At 40.2% G+C, this 24,302-nt stretch overlaps 1 protein-coding gene and 1 long non-coding RNA gene across 15 annotated transcripts in view; one reads left to right on the plus strand and one right to left on the minus strand.

The window, feature by feature from the left end:
* The window catches only part of pde4dip (phosphodiesterase 4D interacting protein), a 125,459-nt gene extending 103,665 nt beyond the window's left edge, over positions 1 to 21,794 (plus strand). For 6 of the 13 annotated variants that reach the window (XM_084723814.1, XM_084723816.1, XM_084723813.1 and 3 more), the window contains 16 exons: positions 10,459 to 10,730; positions 11,941 to 12,090; positions 12,197 to 12,403; positions 14,203 to 14,472; positions 15,081 to 15,212; positions 15,306 to 15,425; positions 15,511 to 15,700; positions 16,504 to 16,628; positions 16,860 to 16,997; positions 17,086 to 17,187; positions 17,530 to 17,717; positions 18,024 to 18,155; positions 18,481 to 18,619; positions 19,761 to 19,807; positions 19,985 to 20,090; positions 20,864 to 21,794. In XM_084723814.1, coding sequence (XP_084579940.1) covers positions 10,459 to 10,730; positions 11,941 to 12,090; positions 12,197 to 12,403; positions 14,203 to 14,472; positions 15,081 to 15,212; positions 15,306 to 15,425; positions 15,511 to 15,700; positions 16,504 to 16,628; positions 16,860 to 16,997; positions 17,086 to 17,187; positions 17,530 to 17,717; positions 18,024 to 18,155; positions 18,481 to 18,619; positions 19,761 to 19,807; positions 19,985 to 20,090; positions 20,864 to 21,006 — 2,461 coding nt within the window. In that variant the 3' untranslated portion in view covers positions 21,007 to 21,794. Of the gene's footprint in view, positions 1 to 10,458; positions 10,731 to 11,940; positions 12,091 to 12,196; positions 12,404 to 14,202; positions 14,473 to 15,080; positions 15,213 to 15,305; positions 15,426 to 15,510; positions 15,701 to 16,503; positions 16,629 to 16,859; positions 16,998 to 17,085; positions 17,188 to 17,529; positions 17,718 to 18,023; positions 18,176 to 18,480; positions 18,620 to 19,760; positions 19,808 to 19,953; positions 20,091 to 20,863 lie in introns of all 13 variants that reach the window. The other 7 variants (XM_084723807.1, XM_084723806.1, XM_084723809.1 and 4 more) reach the window with 7 other exon arrangements.
* Positions 20,020 to 23,634, minus strand: LOC146324457 (uncharacterized). 2 transcript variants are annotated; one of them, XR_014771235.1, is made up of 3 exons: positions 22,346 to 23,634; positions 20,835 to 21,038; positions 20,020 to 20,156 (listed from the first exon to the last, which is right to left on the minus strand). It is a non-coding gene; the product is annotated as an uncharacterized LOC146324457 (long non-coding RNA). The 2 variants fall into 2 exon arrangements; XR_014771234.1 differs by having other exon boundaries at positions 20,835 to 21,041.
* Between the last annotated feature and the right edge of the window lie 668 nt (positions 23,635 to 24,302).

Consider the following 24,302-nt stretch of genomic DNA (forward strand, 5'->3'; position numbering starts at 1 on the left):
GCCTCTCAGCTTATATTATTATATTCTGATGATGTGTTTCTAAAAGTTTTTTTTTGTTTGTTTTATAGCTGAGGGTTATAGTCTACCAATACAAAATTAATAATCAGAGGAGGTTTGTAAATATTTCATTTGAATACACGATATTCTTTATTATTGGTTATATAAGACTATTAGCCATTATTAGCTCTGCTGATCATTGTGAAGCTTAAAGGAAGAGAAAAAGAATATAACAGATTTTGTTTATAATATTTATGATGGAGATGATTTGATACGTATCTTGATACCTGATTGTTCAGTGATACGATTCATCTTTGAAATTTTTAAATAGCCAACGATTTCTTACAATAAGATTCAGCCCTGTCATGATACAATACAATACAATACAAAGTGTGAATCTTTACATTTTGATTGTATTAATGCTACATTTGTGGCTGTGAGTGCTGTTAGTTGCAAGAAGAAATCCTGATAGTTTTATTAAATCCAGTAACAGCAGAGACAGAGAGAAGGAGACATTACAGTGATGTTAACATCTTATTCTGAGTCTCATGTGTAAATGAGATCCTGTAGCCTAAATGAGAATCTTTGAACAAACTTTAAAACTGTTTGAAATGCATTTCTGCATTAAGATGATCATCTGCAATCTGTTTGGATTAAATTTGACCGTGTAGAGGAAGTGGGGTGTGGAGGAACGGTGATGCTACGTGTTACTGACGTCTCTGTGGGTCAGGAGACTTGTGGCTCTGTACGCTGCTGTCTGGCACGATTTTTTTTTTTCATCCTTTGTATAAAGCATAAATTTATTTCACACTTGCGAGGAAATGAAGAGGAGAAACGGGAGAGGGAGGAGGGAGCGCTTGTTTTGTATGAGCGAGGCAGCAGGCGTCCAGCGAGAGAGCAGTGCAGGCAGAGACAGGAGAGAGAGAGGAGACGGAGGAAAGTTACAGCGGCGGCTCCTTGATGTCAAAAATGAAACTTTTGCGCGTCCTCATGAGAATATCGATACACTGCTCAGCTTTTTACCGACACAGGCCATCTGAATCAGTGCACTCTTATGTTACACTGATGCATCAATATTTTAAAGGAACACTTCTTTCTAATTTGCCACTGTCAGCGTTTTAATTCAACTCATCAACCTAACGTATGTCTAATCATCTTTGGATGCTATTTAGAGACCGACAGAAAAGAGCAGAATCATTGCATCCTGAACAGCGTTGTGTGTATTTTACAGCATATTTTTGTGTTAAGTGGTGAGAAAACGTGGATATAGTTGTTGTTTATCTTTTTGTTCTTTGGTTTCTTTTCTCATCTTTTTTCTTACACACCACGTCGACTCTTGTTTCCCGCTGCCGGCTGCAGCCGGTCGGACGTCTCGTCGGGCCCTTCAGCAACTCGTTAAGTCAGGGAAGCTGCTCTGACATCACTGCATTACAAAACCCCAAAGTACTCTGATGTCACAATACTGCAGGGCAGAGCCACGATTGGGTAACCCTCCACCCTCCACCCTCCACCCTCCACCACCACCATCCACTCATCCGAGCCATACAACTCATTAATTTGTGCTGGGGAGTCGTGACCAGCAGGACACAGCTGATGTCCGAGCGAGGACCTTAACTGTCCAGTCGATTGGTCAGCTAATTAGGCAGACGGCAGAGAGAGAGAGAGGACGAGGGAGATGATGAGGGGACAGAAGAAGAGAGAAACAAAAAGGGCAGCACAAGTGAGATCAGGACAGACACAGTTATACAAGAGGGACAAAAAACTCAATAGTCCTGCTGTAGATTTCTTTGTTTATTACAGAATGAAGAACACATCATTGTGTGTGTAAAGTGGTAGCTCCAAAAATAAAGCTGCGAGACCATAAAGCTCCACTAAACAATATTTTATGCTATTAACAACTCAGATTGCTTTGTGTAATGTGAAAGGTGTCGCTCATATTGTTAAACCCTCTGAGAGTTTTGGAAGTATTTTTGAGATATTTACTGTTTGCTTCACTTTCAGTGTTTCCATCAAACAAGCTGTGATAAACTGTACACAACCTGCTCAGCACCAAACAACACAGACAGATACGGTTTTAGACTCACTGGTTAAGAAAATGCAACATCTATCTGCTAAATGTTTCCCTCAGGAGTTGGTGGAGACCAAAAATGGAGCAAAAAGGAGAGTGAATTCTGGATTTAGACCCATTACCCGATCGTGTTGTTCTGTGTCTGCTGGATGAGTCAACAGACATTATTTGCCAAATAAATGACATCATATTTAACATTTAATCATGAAAATCTGATCAACTGTTTTCCCCACATATGTAGAGAAGCAGCCTGGGCTCTGCTTTGCTTTTCACGTGTCATTTCAGATCATTTGGTCTGTACTGACTTGCACTGTGTCATTTTACACACAAATGTCACAGAGAAAAACTTGTCAGGTGATGTATGGAGGAGGAGGAGTGGATGGATGGACAGTTCATGTCCTGTGAAAAGTCAGTGCTGACATGTTTAAACTCACACAACGTACTTTACTCAGATCACATGTCATGTTACTTAAGTCACATACATAAATTCACATTTTAACCAAAAAAAAACTAAATCCTAAACCAAGTAGTTTTGGTTTCTAACACAAACCAAACTGTGACGATTTCACAACGTTAGCGGTGACAAAGGTCACGTGACTCAACAAAAGTCAACGAGAAGGACCTGGTGTATCACTTGCATGCAAAATTGGACTTGTGTATGCACATGCACAAACTGAAAATGTAAAGTCGTGATATTTGTATGTAGTCTGATTTAGAGCAAAGTTTCTGGCACAATTTCACCTCCTGTCCATACAGCAACACTGAGACAACACTGAGAAATCTGTTGCTTCAACTGTGGACATTTACCGTCAACACTGACTGGACATCTGCATGAAAAGTGGTGAATTTTTCCTTTAATGGAAAAAAGACAGGAACAAATGTGTGAGTGAATGAGTTTCTTGCGGAGAGGTAAAGGTGTGTCGTGAGCCCGTCAACATGTTACAGCGTAACACAACATGTTTGTCAGATTTTTCTACGTTCAGTTCTTCTAAATAATCCACAAGCTCAGCATGTATTGGGACTGTTCCTGCAGCAGAAGCTGATGGATGACTGATTAAAGGGGTTCTCTCAGGTGCTATATATACACCCTGTTTTATGAATATTGCAGATGCAGCCGTGTCTCCGTGAGGCAGCATGTGACCATCTCTTCTGGATGAGTGATGAATGTCCTGAATGTTCAGTCACTTGTAACACGACACCTAATTCTGTTTCATAACAGCTGTTTGATTTTCATACCTGAGTGACATGAAGAGACGCAAACGGCTCCCTGGAGATTACAGACGTTACACGAAATGACTCCCGCAACAGAGGCTCTTTCTGGTATCATGAATTTGTCATTTCTTACATATCGAAAGTCTATGAAGCATTGAAAAATACTAAAATTGGTGATGCCATAGTTTCCCATTGACACCCTTTTAAAGGTAGAGTCAGTAGGATTTGTCCGAGCTGTTCACAAACACACCAGGACATCAAATTACAACATTTTGGCTCAGTGAAATGTCCTGAGCAGCAAAACATTGAGGAAAAAATAAGGAAATACAGGCAGAGGGCTGCAGGATTTCTGCAGGTACAAACACCGCCACACACTGACAGTCAGTCATATTAAATATATATGAGTCTGTAGGAAAATATTGCAGATTATACCTTTAAAAATGAATTCTGCATGTCTTCTTGTCCGTTGTCCACATAGAGGGTTCAGTTCTGTCGTAACCAGTTAAAAACTCCTTGCAGTAGCTTTAAAGCCAACATTTATATGGATTAGTACCATTTAATGTTGTCTTGTGTACAAGTTAATTTAAATGATAAAAAGTAATAAGAAACACCTTTGACCTGTCACTTTCATCTTTAAGAATCTTATATTCATTACAGAGGGAACTTTTAAACTTTTATCAATAAATGAATAATTTTCTGTTGCATAGTTTAAGCTTCACTCATTTTTTCTCACAATATGCCTGCACTAAAAAGTGTTTTTGTTTGGATCATATTCAAAACTTTCTCCTCACATGATTCCATCAGACTCTCTCTGTTTATGTTGCAGTTTATCTGACGTAGACTCACACATTTGGGTAAAATGCCTGGAGTAGAAAGCTGGAGAAAATGTATAAACTTGTAGTAAAATAGTCGACAGATGACGAGCAGTTACTGTACAGAAGCACACATGATTTAAGATTAAAAAAAGAAAAAGAAAATGGTATGGCTGTATGGTGTAGTCGGGTAGAGGAGGGTGAGTTCTGGGTCAAAGCTCATTAAACAAACAATTCTCTGTGAGTAATTAGAGAAGCCCCTCAGAAAGACAGAGAGAGACAGAGAGAGACAGAGACACAGAGAGACACAGAGAGACAGAGAGACACAGAGAGACACAGAGAGACACAGAGAGACAGAGAGACAGAGAGAGACAGAGAGACACAGAGAGACAGAGAGAGACACAGAGAGACAGAGAGACACAGAGAGACAGAGAGAGACACAGAGAGACACAGAGAGACACAGAGAGACAGAGAGACAGAGAGAGAGGCGAGCAGTAATCTGACATCATGTTGTTGCAGCACAGATGGTTCGACCAGATGTGAAGGAGAATTATCGAGTGTGTTTTCTGCGACAGCCATCTCATTTAAACTGCCCCTCTGATTCTCAGTGTACATACGGTGTGTGTGTGTGTGTGTGTGTGTGTGTGTGTGTGTGTGTGTGTGTGTGTGTGTGTGTGTAAGGGGGAGTTAGAGCTGTGCATTAACCTACACATCAATTTAATTCACACTAAGACTGGGTGACATATGGTGCGTTTAAACATGCAGATGTACAAACAATCAAGTGGCAATAAAATGTAAGAAAAGACGTAGAAATGATGTAGAAAAATAATGACAGTGATACAGAAAAATACATTTTTAAACTGTTTATACATGATTTGAAGGAAATATGATTCTACCACTTTACATTTTTTTATTAAAATAATAAGAAAAAAGGTTTTAAAGAATGCGTCTGTAGGATGTTTCATGTCAACGTGACAACTAAAGCGAGATTAACGTTTTTATTTGTCGGCACTCAAAGCACTTTGCAGTCTGTCCAGGATTTTACAGGATATTTTTGGAGCTGTTGCATCCTAAAATACCTGATTTCATGGCAGATTCTTTATGGTGTTTTTTGCAATAATATTGCAAGTGAAAATTGCAAAAAAAAAAAAATATTGGTGCTGTCACAATCTTGCCAGTTGAAAAATAAGTCCAAACGTGAAAACAAGTGGAGCCTCCACCTGTTTTCACGTTTGGACCAATTTTTTTAACTAGTCATCAATCTGGCAATAATGTTTCCACTAATCGATTAGTTGTCTGATTTTTAAAATGTCAGAAAATGTTGATCAAAGTCCAACATGACGTCCTTATATGTCTTGTTTTGTCCACAACTCAAAGATATTCAGTTTACTGTCAGAGAGGAGTAAAGAAACCAGGAAATATTCACATTTAAGAAGCTGAAATCAGACTTTTTAAACTAAAAAATGACTCAAAACGATTAATCAGTTATTAAAATAGTTGGTGGGTAATGTAATAATGAATTAACTGATTAATAGTTCTAATATATGTGCGTCATACTACAATAATAATAATAATGCATCATCAATAAAAACAAATGTTTTCCTTGCTTGTGGTGTAACTGAATGTATGTGTACGTCAGTGTGATGCACTGATGGTGTAATGCTGCTGCTGCTGCTGAGGCTTTTACTGGCTGCGTTGGGCTCCGGGCATGTTGACATCGCCTCTAATCAGGTTAAGTTATTAAGACCTCCAAAGGGGCGGGAACTAGGTCAGAGGCAGCTAAACGCAAAGAGGGAGGAGAGGGAGGGAGGAAACGTGAGGGGATGCAGCTCGACTGAGAGAGCATCAGTTTGCTTCAGTGTACCAGGAGCAGCTCGTGGTGCTGAACGTCCAGCACGGCTCTGATCTGCATTACGTAAGATTTACTCATCATAAACCTGGATGTTTTTTTTTTATTTGTGGACAGAGGATATTGCAGTGTCTGCTTCTCCACCTTCCTTGAGCATCACCTCTTGGATTTTCTTCAAGCTGAAGCTGGATGTGAAGTCTCCTTTTTCTTCTTCAACTCTTGAGCAAATCCTGGAAAGAAGAATCACACTTATGAACGCCTTCCCTCGTGCATCAGAGAGGAAGTGTGCAGGCTTCTGAGTGAGTGGACAGATGTGCTCTGACGACAAACAAACCGGCGGAAGAAAGAGGAAGTGCAGCTTTGTGGACGATCATTCACTCAGCCTCTGCTTCTCTTTCTCTCTGATGGGCAGCGCAGCGTGAACACACGAGCCCTCAGGATCCGGACATCCGTTTATTATACGCTCTTTTTCTCTTTCCTCCCTCTTCGTGTTGCTCTTTCGTCACTGCATCCCTCCCTCGGGGCTGATGCTGATGCTGCTGCTGCTGCGTTCGCTGGTTGGAGAGGTTGAGCTTTAATGTGAGGGCACTATTCAAGACTTCAATGCAAAGAAGACACGAACATTTAGTTTATTCAGCCAAAAAAAAAGGAGGAAGTATATTTTAAGTCTAAGTGTTTTTTCCACCACAGAGCTTATTATATAATACTTTTTGTATTTTAGTATTTAAATTCTTCATGCTTCACCTCATCACTCGCTGGTGGGTAAAATCTAAAAATCCGAGCTTTAATTTGAGCTATTTGTCAGCTGTTCCTGCTCCTGTCATCAAACCTTCTGACTGATCTGCTGTTGGACCTGAAACCTTTGGACGTCCCTCCTGTTGTTGCACAAATCCTCTAAATCTGCAGTGTGAAACCTCATTGTTCTGGCGTCAGTCTGCCTCTGCCACATGCTCGTCTCTGTATCGTTGCCATTCAGAATCTGATTTACGATCTATTTGGCTTACCACCTGTGGTCGCAGCCCACACACTCCCAGGATTTGTGTGCAGGTGTGTGTGTGAAGGGAGACACACAAAGTCTCCCTGGGAAGCTCCAATCTAATCTAGGATTTGCTCTGCTCTTCACCTGGTCGCCGGCACGCTCAGTCATCCCTCCATCCCTTTATTCCCTGCTCACGCTCTGCCTGCCCGCTGTACCTGCTGTCACACACGCTTCGGGGTCAGGACCTCCGCCACTAAGCTAATGAGCCACGCTCGGTTACCTCTGGAGACACCGGGAGGGAAAACAGCAACAGAGAAAGTTTTAAACTGACCCCAGGGTCAGAGAGGGAGGAGGGGAGGACATAAGGGCGGGGATGGTGAGTCTGTAGCTCGGGCGGAGAGCCGTCGGTCGGGGAAGCAGAGGGAGGCTGATGGCCCCTCTGTGGAAGGCCATGCTGTCAAAGAGCAGCCCGCTGTACAGAGACTCCCTGTTCTCCTTCTCTCTGTGGGAGTGGAAGGCTCAGGAGAGAGAACTGCTGCTGCTGAAGAAACTCACCGACAGGGAGAGAAGAGCGCTGCTCACACAACTCGACAAGTAAGACGGCCACAAAAATACAAACAAAAACTACACGGGAAAAACTACAGCCCTTTTTAAAACGCCATTTCAATGTACCACTCTGCAAGAAAAAGAAGAGCTGGAGGTTGCAGTTAGCCTAGCTTAGCATAAAGACTGGAAACAAAGGGAAACAACTAGCCTGGCTCTGTCTAATTTATGTGATGTATCGTGTTTGTTAAAATCTAACACCACTAAGCAACGCTCACCCTGGTTCCTCTACCGCCAACCTGTTTTTCTTTTAGCCAAAATGGACGCAGACATCTTTGACATTTCTTTTTCTTTCATCAAAGCAGATGACATGGACGATGAGAGACTTCTTCACAAGATGCTATCATATGATCAATAGTATGGCCACACAATTAATCAAAATTTTATCAAAATCGCAATATGTCTTTCTACAGTTTACAAATCACAGGAGGTGTAATATTTGTTAAATACAAAATGTGTCAAAAATCCTTTAAATGAGTGAATATGGTGAGGCAGAGATGTCCCGTCCTACAGACTTAAAAAAACAGCTTCATCTGGTAGATAGTCCTGCAAAACAATCACACCATAATCATTTTAACATGTTTTTAAATCAAAAAAATTACAATGATGTAAAAATGATCATTACCTCTAATATCTCAATTGCAGTATCAGTCAAAATAATCGCAATGGGAATTACAAGTTGGTAAATTTTCAGATGACTTAAGAAAATTACATTAGTTATGAAAAAATAACTCTCGCCCTCCATCCACTCCACTTTTCCTTGGTCGTTGTGCGTTAGGAAGCAGTGTCACACAAATATAAATGTTAAAATAACAATTACTAACTTTTAGGATGTAGTTACATCATCATGCAAGGCAGCTTGTTTTACAAGATCACACAAGAATCCATCTCAAGAGGTTTCAAGTTACCTGTTTGTGTCCAGAAGTCCATCTGCTTCCAGTCTTTATGCTAAGCTATGCTAACTATGTCATCTGACTCCAGCTCTGTTTTTATATATGACACTGATATTGATCTGCTCATTTCACTCTCAGAAAGAGAAGCCAAAGAAATGCATGTTTTATCAATCAGTGTCTATTTGCACCCAGGTGAGAATTGTCACATACAAGCTATTTGGTTATTTACACCCGGCCTCTTAGTTTAGCTATATGTTCTTTCAGTTTTCAGTTTTCAGTTACAGTTTGAGGTTTAAACAAAACTACACTGTAGAAAAAAACAAAAAGTTGAGAAGACTCAACAGACTGCAGTAGATTTTTGAGTTTTGAGCCCAACTCAAATTCTTAAGTTTTGAGAAAGTTTTAACAGCTACTGATCTTTTGTTGTTCTACTTTAGATAAACTAATAGATAACACAAAACATGGTATTAAAAAAAAGCTTTGAGTGAATTAATTGAAGTGAAAATAAATGTTCCATTAAACAATTGAATTTTATATATTAAAAAAAAAGACAAACCAGGTTTACAGCTCACTGTGAGCAATTTTTGATTTTGATTTTTTAGTTTCTTCAGTGAGATTCTAATGAGAGTAAATTATCTCACCTGAAGATTACAGGTCAGCAAAACATTTTCAAGTTTATTTCAAAACTTCAAAAGTTTGAGTCGGGCTTAAAACTTAAAAATCTATTGCAGTGCATTGTCTTGAAATTTTAAGTCGTCTCAACTATTTCTTTTTACAGATTTTACTTGCTGCATGTGTAAATAGTCACACTGGATATTCCACCCCAGGTGCAAGTGGCGATATTGGCTACTGACACTCGCCTTTTTAAATGGATTATTTTCTGCATTTTAAGTTTCATCTGTGTGGAAAGAAGATGCAAAAAAAAAGGAAGCAGGGAGAGATTCTGCTGTGAATGTGCTGAAATGTGGAGCTATAAATTTGTGCAGATGCATAATATGTGTGTGTGTGTGTGTGTGTGTGTGTGTGTGTGTGTGTGTGTGTGTGTGTGTGTGTGTGTGTGTGTTTATTGCATGTGTGTATCAGCCCATCATTGATTTAGATGAATGACCTTCACCTCAGCATCTGTGTACAAACACGTCGCTGTTAATTAAATCAGCTGTAGGGGACACGCTGCTTTCACATCACTGTCATTATCTGTGAGTGTAGTTTGTCCTGCTGTCCCTCCACCCTCCTCTGTCCTCTGTCTGTCCCTCCAGAGTTTTTTTTTTATTTGAGTCAGTGTAAATCTGAGTGTGAGTGTGCAGTTTCACCTGTGTGACTGTGATGTGATGCAGTGTGATGCGTGTGTAAGTCACTAAGAGGCTTCCCTGAAGCAGCATGATGCAGTCAGTAAAGCCTCTGTGCGACAGTCCAGATCAGCGGGCAGGTGACTCACACACCTGGTACATCATTACTCATTAATGCTCATTATCCTTTAAGTCAAAGGCCGCTAATACAGCTGTTCTCATGTTCTTACTGTGCAGTAAAGCTTTTTTAAGATTTTCATTATGGAACGTGTATTTTCTGAATCATTTACATAAACAAAGTTGGAAGTGAAGTGAAGGAGGAGCAAATTAAGGCATCCACAGGTGGGTCACAGGAAACTGTATTTGGGTCCATAAAGAAATAAAAGACAACGGAAGAAAGTCTGTAAATTTAAGAATTATATCTGCAGTACAGGTTTTAAAAATCTTTTAAAATAAAACAAGTGCCTGTTAATTCCACGCAAATGCGCTTATTTTGTCTCCTGTAGGTGGAAATAAAGAAATCCGACAGTCATGCCTAGAGTGAAGAGGATTTAAACCATATTTTTATCCTATTTTTTTAATGATATTTTTACAGTATATTTGCTTTATTTTTTTGTTTATAGTTATATAAACCCATGAATCTGAAATGAACCAGTTGTACATGTTTGGGTTCTAAATCAAGCTTGAATGAAGTAAAAGTATTGAATGAGAACTAAAACACAATTAATCTTAATCTTATACATGTGTGTTTGTGTCCAGGCTCAGTAAGGAGCTGCAGCAGAAGGACAAGGTCATCGAGTCTCTCCGCGCAAAACTAAACCAGCATCACCACCATCATCATCCTCCTCATCGCTCCGACACGCCCTGCAGCAGCCACGCCCTCTCCGACACCACTGACCAATCGGATCGCATCTCCTATGTGTCTGATGACCACGGATCCACAAATGAGGATCTGGAGCTTTGCTCCGACATGGACGCTGCCAGTGAGCTCGGTCAGAAGGAAACGAGAGCCTCCACCAGGCTGAGCACAGGTGAGAAGATGACGCTGATCATCCAACACAATCTATATCAGTTTAAGTGTACGATATATTTAGAATATTTTCACCACTTTGCTGTCAGACAGAGTTTTCTAACAGGAAATTGTCATTATTTGTGGCAAATATCACTCTCCAAACCAACCAAACTCCACTGACAAAAACAATAATTTTACATCACAGAACAGAGGAGTTGTTGATCTACCGCTGCCTCAATCTGTTCATAAGTTTGTGTTTTTGTGTGACTTTGGTGAATCTAAACTGAAGTTTTATAACACCAAAGTCACACAGTAACATAAATAAACTAACTGATCGAGGCAGCGGCATCCTTTGTTCTGTGAGGTAAAATTACTGTTTTTATCAATGGAATTTGGTTGGTATGAAAAGAATAAATTTTCACAAAAAATGAATTTGAGTGTTAGTAGTAAAAATTTGTTACGTTGTGTATTTTTTTTTTTTTTTTTTTTTTTTGGTGGGACAGGATTTAATCCAGTTTTCAAGAATGGGTGTTTTTTATTTTTAGGTTGGGAGGTAATAAAACTGGTCCTCAGTAAAGTAATAAATTGACTGTTGGTTCATTTATACCGTAGTTTGATCCTAGTCGATCAGTTGATCACTCTTAAATTACAGTCAATCAAAACAGTCAAACTAGTTTTTATATCTCTTTGTGGTGCTTTTGTGTGGCAAGTACCTCTTTGTAGTATTTTAGTTAGTAGAGGTGGCAAAAGTGCACACATTCTTTACTCAAGTAGAGGTACAGATACTTGTGTAAATAGACTCTGGTAAAAGTAGAAGTTCTGGTTCCAATACCCTGAAATATACTTTTTCTCTGTGGTCGAGTCTTTGTCTTGTTACAAAGTTTTTGTCTTGCTATGTCTTGTTACATATTGATAATGATGATAATGCAAAATAAAAATAATCAATACTTCTCCTCAATACATTAAAACTAAAGTAAGAAGCCTGTTTGGACTAGAGCCTGCATGTCTTCCACGACTCTCTCTTCTGCTTTCCTGTCTTCACTTCAGCTGTCCTTTCAAAATAAATGCATAAAAGGCCTTTGTCAAAAATTACGTCAATCATTGGGTAATCCATCTATCGGTGAACCACACACACATTCACACAGAGCTGTTGAGCAGTTTTCGGTGTGTGTCCACCGTCTGTCCATCCATCATGTCCTCTGGTGACAGCAGACTCTTCTCATTTCCAGATTGTCCCTCTCATAGCGGCTCCATGTCCCGTCACCCGTCTGTCCCTCCATCCATCGCCTCATCCCACAGAGCCCAGTCCTGGCTCAGCTGTCCCAGCATGCAATGCCCCAGCTCGCCACACAAACCCGCAGACATGCAGAGTCAGACAGGTAGGAGTGTGAAAAGTGGAGCTTCCCCTTTATGTGAATTAGTTAACGGTTTCTCGCCAGTTTCTCTTTTTCATTCTTCTGCTCTGGATTCTCGTCCTCCTTTCAGCTCCAGCCTCAGGCTTCACCTCTACCCCCTCCTTCCACCCTCCTCTTCCTCCCCCCTCCTCCTCCACCCAGAGGACACCTTTGCCCTTCCATCCCCACCCTACAACCTTGCGAACCCGTTACCAAGGCAACGGGGGAGCAGGTTTCTCCCTGGCTGAGGTGCACCAGGAGCTGCAGATGTTACAGAGGCAGCTGGGAGACAGTGAGAGTGCGTCAGTCAGACTGTACACGCATGAGTGTGTGTTCAAAACTCGCTACAAACTAATTCTGTGTGTTTGCAATTAAACTTCGAGGCTTCACAGATGGAGATTTTTTAAAAATCGAGTCGTCACTGGCAAGGAAACTTTGGGAGAATAGCTTAAACCTTTATTCTGCAGAAGGTGATAAAGAGCTGAGTCAGTGGACAGGAGCAGATTATTAGGATGTACTTTTATATTAACTTTTCTAATGTGTGCAGATTTATCACATTCACAGCTGAGGAAAAAACAAATGACAGAAATCAAAGAATGTTGTCTTGAACGGATAACAGACGGCCTGATGACAGATAAACGCACACAAAGGGCAACCATTACCGTAAGAAACTGAGTACAATGAACTGATAATTCATCTGATCAGCCATCATCAGTAATCAATACACACATTATCAAACCATTAAAACAATAACTAACGACAGTCAACATCAGACAAACTTATCGTACTTAAGCAGTTACCTTGTGTTTCTTCAGTTGAGACAAAAAACAAAAAATATATACATATCAGCAGTTTGCATTAATCTAAAGCTCGCTGCACCAAACTACATTTAAGAAATATCACATTTTAATAATTCCATTTAAGCCCATATGAACACAAAACACTAGAAACAAAAACATAAAAGTTGTCAAATGTTGACAATCTTCTTGTCTTCTTGTCTTCTCGATATAATCCATAAAGAAATTATATTTCCGTACATATTTTACATTTTAGATTTTCACCACTGCAGTTCATTACCAGCCCCCCACTGGTAAGATGTGATATTTTAGTGGTAGAAGGCAGAGGGAATGAGAGGTGAAACATTTCAAAAATTAATATTTATGGCTAAAACAAGTGCTGCTTTCAGATACATGCTGAATTAAACACAGACTCATCATGATAATGTTAATTACCATCGATCGTGTGTGAGATCTTATATTGGCCTTTACCAAACTAACGACCTGGTTTGGTGAATACTTGTTTGGTGCTGCAGAGAGCATGATGATGATGATGTTAAACATATTGGACTGAGATCTTTAATCATTTGAGAAGCGTGTTGTTTTCTTTTTTGATCTTTTAAAATGTTCTGTTAATGTTTGACGTTAATCCTGCTGCACGTCGACACACACGGGGCGAGATGAAGTGAGAGCTGACCATCTTAAATAATCCACGTCTCCCTAACTGCCTCGGCTTCTGTCTCTTCTCTTTCTCCTCACCGTGTCTTTGTCTTTAACACTCTGCACTTTCCTTCTCATTAAGTAACTGTTCTTCATTTGACGCTTAAAGAACCCGGAGAACGCAGCCTGAGAAGGATTTGCTGTGATCTTTATACACTAATGAGGAACGGAGCTTTGAGAAACCTCCAAACCAGACCGCGTTCCTCTGGCTGATTAAGATGTTCCCTACGTCAGAAGAAATCCCTTCATCTCCCTGTCAGTCTTTGACTCTCTCCGTCCTCTCAGGCCTGGAAAGTAACAGATTACATGTAACAGGATTACATAATTAGTATACCAAAACAAGGTAACTCCATTACAGTTACAAAAAATAAGATGTAATTAGATACCATTTAGAAAAAAAGGGGGGGATTATTAGCAGGATTACAGTGTTATTTTTGGAGTACTTGGATTAGGTTAGTGACTTAATTTTTAACTGAATCAGAATAGATTTTTTAAGTGACCCTCCCAACCCTACACACACTAACATTCTCTAACTCTGCCTCTCTTTATCCCTTTATTAATGAATATTTTTATCTACTTGACGTTTCTTTATGTTCCTCAGGGTTCTCCACTCCTCAGTCCAAACCTGTTCAGGGTTTCCCGTTCGGCCACCAGCAGCCCGACTCCTCGTCCTTCCTGCCTCTGTCCTGTCATGGATACCAGCCTTCTCCTTTCAGCAGCGGTCTGGATGCCAGCTCGGCCATGAAAGCCGGGGCCAGTCTGCTGGAGAGCAGTGCATTGTGGGATATGGCCTACGGTACCCGACCGGTGAGACTGGGGGCCGACCTGTCTTCAGGATCCTCAGGGTACCAGTCAGGCACCAGTAACACAGGTAGACAGTCTCATCCCTGAACACATTTGAACTTTTACTGTTTACTGTGATAGATCACATTAAATTGTAGAGAAAACATGGACGCAGCACTGATGCAGACGATCTTCTATCTGATGCTCTTCTTAACTTGTTTATGTCATACAGAATTATCAGGGCTGTTTTTGCAACTAGAATAATAAAAATCATTTGCTTTTTCAGTCCACTAGATTGCACTCGAGTTTTTTTTTCTGCTGAGGTCAGCAAAGGTCGTGGTTAGCAGGATCCAGTTTCGTTGCAATAAAAATGATGGAAAACTTCATTTTATTAAACAGATATTGAGAGAAGTTTTTTGCAGACAAATCTAAATGATTTAATAATAACTGATGTAATTTTCTTCAGTCAGCTTTGTGTCTGTATAGTTGGAGGGCAGTGAACCTGTAACTCCCAGCAGCTTCCTGCCTTACTTCCAAACCCCATCTTTTTTTTAAGGATAAACCCTGTAAACCCTGCAGTGGATAATAAAAGATGTGCTGCTTCTGCTTGAGTGGAAAACTGAAATGTAGAAGAAAACAAAGCGTGCAGCGAGCGTACAGTAGAGGTCAGTCGTCTCTGTTGTGTTTCTGTTGCAGGTTCAGACCTGATGAAGGAGCACCTGAGAGAGATCAGGAGTCTGAGACAGAGACTGGAGGACTCCATCCAGACCAACGACCGCCTCCGACAGCAGCTGGAGGAGAGACTGGCCCGCACCCACACTGAGAAAGGTAACACACACACACACACCTGTAAACTGGAGCCAAACTTTAGCTTGTTAGCCTGCACATGCTGAACATGATCTGTCTCTCCGTCCTCTCCAGGTGCTCCGACCAACATCTACATCCAGGGTCTGGACTCTGTCGGCCAGCTGTCCAGTGAGATCCGACTGCTGAAGGAGGAGAACGTCAGTCTGCAGAACCAGCTGAAGCACGCCGCCAGAGGTACCGTCTGATGTTTACGTCTGTGACGTCTGCAGCGTTGTCACCCAAGAAGTTATTCACAGTTTCTGTCCTGTGTCTCCTGCAGAGGGCAGCAAGGAGGCGGAGCAGCTGAGGGAGGTGGCGCTCCTGGAGCGGGCCAGGTTGAAGGAGGCGGAGCTAGAGGCTGAGAGGTGGGCGGAGCAAAGCAGGAAGCTGCAAACTGAGGCTGAAGCTCACACCCATGAGATTACACAACTGAAACAGGACAGACAGAGGAGCCAGGAGGCCATCAACAGGTCTGTGTGTTTATGTTAAAATCTTTATGGAGTAATAAGATTTTTGAAAAGTAAAGTCACTTTTACATTTTTGAACACATTTTGTCACATCTTCACATTCAAAAGGCTGTTTGAGGGTTTGAGAAAGGCCATGAGCATCATTTCGACCTCTAAGACTTTAATGCATTTGTTCTGTTAGTTTTTCTTCTTAAAAATCAAAGAACACCACAATGTAAATTTTGTACAATTTATCAATATTCATACCATCACATGTAGTAAACCATAATGATTGCATATATTCACAGCAGTATTCTTCTGTAGAATAATAACATCAGTGATCTGATTCAAATTTTAGATTAATTTAGACTCAGAGGGAGAAACAGTGCTAACAAATTTCCACTGAAAACCATCACAAAAATACTGCCAGCCTACAGGAGAAGGCTGGAAACCAGTACAAAAATAAAACCAAAGACAGTTGGAAACATTGTTGATCAATGAAGCTGATTAAAAGATTTAACAAAAAAGTGAAAAATAACATTATTATGTAATATTTTTATAGCAGACTGCAGGTTGTATCAGCACAGTGAGGTCACAGATGAAACAAACTTTTAACCAGTGAGTGAGAAGCTCTTCCGCTTGATGTTAAGTTATTTTTTTGGGTTCAGTTAGAGGCTTGATCATGTATTCTGTCCTCAGGGTCCTCAGGGACAGACGCGCACCGTGAGATGATTTTTCAATCGGTTGCTTGTATAAAAAAAAAGAGCTGGATGTGACAGAAACAGGCTAAATAACTTTTGATTTCATGCGTGTGTGTTTTTTGGCAGACTCCAGCATGAGGTGAGCGTCCTCCAGCAGCAGCTGTGTGAGAGTCGCAGTCTGGTTCACTCTCTTCAGTGTGAGCTGCAGGTGTACCACAGAGTGTGTGGAGTCACCACGAACACACACTCAGGTAAGACGAGTCACCTTACGCACCGAACTTGGCACCGTGAATGATACTAAATGCTAAAATTGCTGCACAATTGTGTTTTATAAAGATCTCTATGTTCTTCAAAACTTAAATAGACAAAAATAGTGTAATAAAGTATAAGTTGTAAGTTATTTTCTTAAAATAACATTTCTTGCACACAAACACACACCACTGGTTAACTTTTGTATCACTCATCTGTTTTATTTTTCCCAGCAGGTCAGGTCGATGACGGTACCCAGCGTGATCACAGCACTGCGACCTTTGACCCCAGAGAGCTGCACCTTCAGCTGGAGCAGCAGCTGAGCGGACAGGCCGACACGCAGCCTCGGTCCAGGAGGCAACTCTTCAACGGTCAGTAGGTTTTAAAATTAAGTAAGAAATGACTCTTGATTCTTCTGCAGCTCACTGACAGACTGAGATGTCATGTCTTCCTCCACAGACAACGTCCCGTCGCCGCCTGTGAGAGACACTGGACTCGTCAGTCCGTCCTCTCCTCTACATCCTGCACAGAAACACAAAGAGAGCGGAGCCGCCGATCGAGGTCAGAACTGTCACCACATCAGATTTTCACTACATGATTATTGTGGCAACAATTTTATCATGATGTCTATAGAAAATGTATAAAATCAGTCGAATTCACCTTGAGATTCTGACTTTTTATCTCATAACTCTAACTTTTTATTGTAATTTCAACTTTTTATTAACGTGTTTCAGAAAATGTTTTAAAAAATCAGTCAAATTCATCTTTAGTTTTGTTTATTGTGTTATTACACTCCAAATATGATACTAAGGAATATTATTATGATATAAATATTATCATGAGGGAGTTCTTTATAGAACTCCTGTGTCTCCTTGTTCTTAATTCTCTCGTTTTCTTTCCCAGCAGCCCCGGCTCTGCAGGGTCAGGTCCCAGACGGTTCGTTCGCCAGCCGTCACGGCCGCCATGCGGTGGGTCACATCGATGACTTTAAGACTCTGCAGCAGCAGATCCTGGAGGGCGGCGCTCTGATCCGCAAGATTGAGGCGACCCTGTTTTCCCCGAGCAGCACCCAGGAGTTCAGCCTCCATCAGGTGAGAGATCCAGGAACCCAGAACAGATCAGCTGATCCTGAAGCTGCACGTTCATGGACGTGTTCAAATCCTTCACCTCCAGCTCGACTCTTTTACGAGAAACAACAGTGTGAATAATAACCGTTATTGAGAAGAAATATGAGATAAAAATACACTTTGCTAGTTAAACTTGGAATTTATTTTACCTTTTTGTGCTGTTATAGAAGACATCAGATGAACTGTTAGCTGGCAGGAAAAACAGCTGATCGATGAATCATTAGTTAATTTTTTTATGAACATATTTTGTGTGTTTTGTGTGCCTCTCAGCCTTCAGACTCGGGTTGTGTCAGGAAGCTGCTGACTGACACTAAAACCCTGCGACAGATCCTGGAGGAGGCCGACTCTCTGCTGCGGATGTTCTGGAGAGCAGCTCTGCCGAACGTCGAGGAAACCAAACAGGTCAGAACCAGAGTCGAAATCTGTGAATCAGAATATAGAGATCAAAGTCTGATAAAGAGCAGCTTCATTTGTTCCTGTTACTGACATCAACACAGTTTTATTCCTACATTTCATCATGTTGATAAATAATATGATTAAATCCTGAGGCAGGTAAAGTCAAATTGAAGGAGTCGAATTCAATTTTTCTCCTGGTCTTTAATAAATACAGGTCAAAATGATTGTCTTCTGATTGATTACATAAATCTTTGTGTCAGCAGTAGCTACTGATCTCCTGTGTGTGTGTCTGGATGACACTAACCGTGTGTGTGTGTGTGTGTGTGTGTAGGATCAGTGTCTGAGGGACGAGGTCGTTTCTCTCCGTCTCAGACTCTCAGAGCAGGAAGAGGCTCTGAAGGACGCCATGGAGAGAGTGAAGAGCTCCAACCGCACCAAAGACAGCATGGAGCACTTTATAGTCAGCCAACGTGAGTCTGCTACTCTCACTACTAGATCATATTAAAATATTTACTTTTTCTCTTCTTTTCATCTCATAAAATTCTCTTTCTTTATTTGATTTCTTTGTCACTGCAAATCTTTAATACTTTGATCCAAAATAACCCAAATTATTGGAAAGATTAATTTATGAGATGATCTTTCTGCATCTGTTTATTCTCCTGTTTCTTCTCCATCGTTCACTCTCAGAGCAGCTGTTGATCACGTCAGTTTTTCGTTTAGCTGAAAGCTTCTGTTTAAAGGTTCTAAAGGGAACGTTTAGAAAATCCTTGTTCTTAGTGACACCAGTGGCTGTTAAGTGAACTGCAGGCCTGTTGCTCTCACTCCCATTCTGCAGGAGTGAGTGAGCATCTTTAGCATAACATTACTATCTGAAATGTTCTGATATTTTATTATCAATGTTATGATTATTGTCTCCATGATGCTCACTAGTTTGCTGTTTACAAATCACCACAAAGCAACTGGCACCAGATCAATATATTTGACATGCAGTAATTTTAGTTTGACTTTGGATTGGATTTTGGTGGTTGGTTGTTAACGTTAGCAGAGTTGCACACCGTTGTTGCTGCAGTGGAGCTGAAAACATGCAAGAGACTCAGGAGAATAAACGTCACATCCTTTGGTTAAAAACAGAAAAAAGCCCACAGGCTGTTATAAAAGGCTGTGTTTGTGACTAGAACTGCAACGATTAATAAGTTAATCTATTATTAAGTTAATCATCAACTATTTTGATAATTGATTAATCAGTTGGAGTATAAAAAAGGCTAATTTCTCTGATTCCAGCTACTCAAATGTGAATATCTTTTGGTTTCTTCACTCCTTAATGACAGTAAACTGAACATCTTTGAGTTGTGAGCAGTAAAAGATCTTTGAGGACGGCATCGTGGGCTTTGGGAAAAAACTATTTTCCGACATCTTATAGACCAAACAACTATCAAATAATCAAGAAAATCATCGATAGATTAACTGATAATGAATATAATTGTTAGTTGCAGTCCTATGTGTTACAGTCCATTTAAACACTGATAATACGCTGTGATTGTTTCACATATTGCACCTTTAACTGATGAAGGAACCAGTGATGACTCCCTGATGTTCTGTGTCTGTTTTCAGTGTCGAGAACGAAGGACGTCTTGAGAAAAGCCAAGACGAACTTACAGGTGAGTTCATCACATGTTCACTCTGGTTTTCACATCATAAACAGGTGACTTGAGTAAAGAACTCAGGAGCTGAGCTGATGATACAAACATGAAAAAAAAAATATCAGTGAGTCAAAGTAAAAACTCCTCCTCTCACCTGTCTCCTGCTGTCTCCTGTCTCCTGCTGAGTCTTCTCAGGAGAACGAGCTCAGGATTTCCTCCCTTCGTCGTGCCTCTTTCTCCATTCCTCCCTCCTCTTTATCCTCCTCCTCTTCCTCTTCCTCACACCCCTGGCCTGGTAAAGGTACAGTCCCCTGGCTTTGCTGTGCTGAGTTCAGTGCCCTCAGTGAAAACGTGATGAAGCTGCCTGCTTTTTGACAAGAAAAACAACACATTTTTGCATGTAGATAATTAAATCAATTCATTTTAGACGTTAAATAATCATCAAAATGGACACACGTGTTCAATAGTACCATTAACATATAATAGAACTAGACAGGGCATTACTGAACAACCCTGCTTGGAATTTTACCCACTCACTCTTTTTATTATGAATCTTTGATCTATGTTACTTTGACCAACAGATGGAGGCTGATCCAAAGACTGCAAATCCAGATTCTGTAATCCTGATCTTGTGGTATCTGGATCAGAATGATCTTATCTGAAAATTCTTTGAAAAACCAGGATAAAACCTGCAAGATGAGTTCTGATCTGGGACAGCCGAAACATTTTTAAATACTGGCCTGATACTGAGAGTTTCCTCCATCCTACCAAGTTTATAACTACAGCTTTAACAGTGTCGATATTTGCTACAAGCGACATGAAAATGTTTAAAACTGCTGACAGCAGCCTCTCTAATCTTGGGTGGATGATTTATTTGTGCATGGATGAACTCAGCATCACTACTTCTCTCACTGACAAGGAATTAAGCTCATACTTGATTAATATTAGTATTAATTTGAGGGAATTCAGTAAGTTTTTAAAGATACTAATTACTAATTTGAAAACACTTTCTGCTCTGACATTAAAGTTCTGTAGAAATTCAAACCTCTGTTTGTTTGTTCCGTCGTGTTTCAGGTGAGATCTCCGGAGGCTCCTGTGAACTCGCCTTCTCTCCTGGTCGGGGTGTCATGAGGCCCCAGACATCCTTCATCTCCTCCTCCTCTGCTGTCCTGGGACCGGCTCACCAGCGGCGCCCCCTGCAGTCAGCCTTCCTGTAGTACACCAGTCCCTCGTCCCTCATCTTCATCACCTGCTGTTCAAACAAGAAAATGCTGGAAACTCTGTCTCTCTTATTGGCCGGAGGAACATTTCAGTTGAGTGATGTCAGTCTGAGTGTCGATGAATGTTTGTGTTGTTGATTTCTGCAGGTCGATGAGTGTTTATCGATGTGATTGATTGTTTGATTATTGGTATAATGTGTGCAGGTGCTCTGAGGGCTTTTGTTGAGACGTCAACTGAAGTGTTTTCTCTCATTTATATGAGACCAGTCTGAGTTTGGCTCAAGTTGGCTCATGATTCAAAGCTTCTGATCAAATCTTTTCATAAATAAAACTTCATCAAATATGAAACCAGATTTAAAACAGTTTAGTTTAGTTCAAGTTTGATTAGGAACCACACAGCAGGTTTTAAAGGGCCTCATTTATAAAACAGACTTTTGATCAATTTCAATTTTAAGTGTCATTCACACTGTCTTAACTGAATTTGAGCGTTCGACTATCACCTCACATCGTCCTTGTCTGTCATTTTCCCAACCCAGTTTAGATGAAACTGCACCCACCTCTGCTGAGTGTTGTGAAAGGATAAAACCAGAGCTGATCTCTGGCTGTGGCAAACACTCAGGTTACAAAATGTGGATAAAATATGTTTCCAATGCCTTTTTATTGGGCAGCAGCCTCATGTTTACATGCATAGTGTTGAAAAAAATAGGCTTGAAGTCTAAATAAACACTTCAGCTCGTGTTTACGCCTGGGAGACGCACAGAGCTGGGGCAGACAGCTGCACTGATAAAAATGTGTCTGTTGTACGAGACGTGCACGTGAAAAACATTAAGAAAAAACTTTAAGACTCTAAGAACATTTTTATAAATAAGGCCCACATCTTACATTGTCCTGGCAGATGAATATTGCTCTTATTGTTCTTCCTAAATTTGAATGTGATATCTCACAGATATTAAATATTCTCTCCAAAGCTCTGGATCAGAAGCCAACTTGAGCCTGGTACTTCAGCAGGGATTCAGGAAACTAAACTCCACTCGATGCCAGCAGGAACAGGGCTTTAAAAAAGCCAAAACCAAACTGCAAAGTGCTTCCTTTCAGCCTCTGTTGAGGCTCATGTTTGTAGTCAGTGTGTAGAATAGGTGCATGTGGTTTGAGCGACTTGTGGAAACAAAGCCATACTCTGATGGTACACTACTTATATGTTTTTGTTTTGTCCTAATTGTACAAAAAATGTCATAAAAATGGCCAACTACTGATAACATAAGAAAAAAAAACTAGACCTACCAATAGACAGTTTGGTCAAATAGCTGGTAGACGATGTTCTTGTGCATTTACTCACCAAGAAAACACCAATTTGCTCCTCAGACTCCTGAGTTTGACTGTTAAATATGGAGTCAGTTCTCTTCAGAGGTTAAAAATGTGGGTCCAACCCAGTTTCTCCTGCTGAAACACAAACCTGCAGTGTTGGAAAGCCTTCTGATTAAAGCTGCTGTGACATTCAGCGTCTTAGTGGATAAATCAGTATTAATACTAAAAAAACCAAGCACATGTTACAGACCGCACTCACCGCGCTGCTCCCCGGTTTGTGTGATGCCTTCAGGAACCAATCCGATAATCTGAAAAGCAAAGAGTTTTTTTTTAGTGCACGGTCCAAGGGAGATGACATTTCATTTTTGTAACCAGAACAATGGACCACACTTTTTTAAAAATATATATATAGTTTTTGTTTTTCTTTTTTTATGCTTGAATGTCCCTCAAGATGACAATCACTTTAAATCAAAAACAGTTAAGGTATAAAAACCTGCAGGATTCGTGACGCTCACTGTGCAAATGAACCTTTGAAATTGGGTATTCTACACTGGCTTCTCCACATTTTGAGTTTTTACTGATTTCTCTGTAAAGTAGGTTATCTGTTTTCTTTTTGTGCATGAACTGTGGCTTCACTGCCCTCGAATACTTTTACTGAAATATGCAATTTTTGGGTTACTGTGCAATAATTAGCCTTTGTGGTTGCTTTTTGTGGATGTTGTAGGCCTGGGTATCAAAGTGCCATGTCATCTGTTTCAGCTCTGAAGCTGAATTAATTTAGACAAACTGACTTTTTTGGATGAAAACGTCCAGCTTTCTGACAATCAATTTGTCCCATTCAATTTTTGGCTCAATATGAATCAGAGTTTTATTTACAATGTGGAAAAAAAGCAGAGTAACAGCATTAAATAGCGCTGTAAGGATATTTATCCTTAAAGCAATAATATCAACCAAAGTGAGCAACTTGTATGTTGTCAGATCAGGTGTAAAATGATCAACTTTAAATGATTTTTGTGTAATTCCCCACAGGTCAAAGGTCAAACTTAGTGTCTTTCTTAGTGTCTGTGTGGTTTTAGGAACCACGTCTCATGTATGTACATATTAAAGGGAGTGTGTACATCAATGCAAGGTGTTTTTTTTGTTGCTGTTTTAAAAAGATCAGCTGTATTTTTATGCATGTTCTCTTTATTAAAAATGTTTTGGGGTAAAACAAAAGAACCTTTTTAATAAAAGGGGACAAAACAACTGTCTGGTTTCTTGCCTGTCTTGAATTGACTGTGTTACACTCTTATTGTTCTGTTTCTCTGGAGTTAAACATTAAAAACAGCCACAGGAGCAACAAGCAGCACCAGCGACACATTTGGTTATTGTGTTATTCGCTTCCAAGGTTCAAACTAAACCACCAACGTAAGCCGAAAGCACAGCGCCGGAGCCATCAGGGACCAATCAAACTCTGTTCTCAATATATTCAACAAAACAGACCATCACAAATATACTTCCATAAATGCACCACAGTTAAACCCTACGAGCTGTTTACGCCATTACAGGCACCTCACACACACACACACACACAGAAGCAGCAGCAAAAAGCTTTGTGTCTGGGAAATAAGTCTTATTTTTGTCTAAAAAGAAAAATAATCTTTTCATGCAAGTTTTGCATTAGAAAAGTCATCACTTTTAAGATATCATATGTAACTTTGTCTTCATAAGATATTACAGCTAAGTTTGAATTATATTTAACCAAAAACAAGCTCACACAATGGTTTGCATAAAATCCCAACAGAGGAAACGATTGTTTTTCTTAGATTAAGAGTGAGACCATTTCCACGTCTTCTGAACTTAAGAATTCCTTTGAAATGACATCAATTTAAATTTTTTTTTTTTTTTTTATTCAAATCTCACATTAATGTGGGAACCATGGTCTGGTCTGCACAACACAGATGGGGCAGAATACACTGAACACAAACTGCTCATTAACATATAACAGT

Source organism: Lutjanus erythropterus, chromosome 7, assembly GCF_056507025.1.
Source record: "Lutjanus erythropterus isolate fLutEry1 chromosome 7, fLutEry1.hap2, whole genome shotgun sequence".
NCBI lineage: Eukaryota > Metazoa > Chordata > Actinopteri > Lutjaniformes > Lutjanidae > Lutjanus > Lutjanus erythropterus.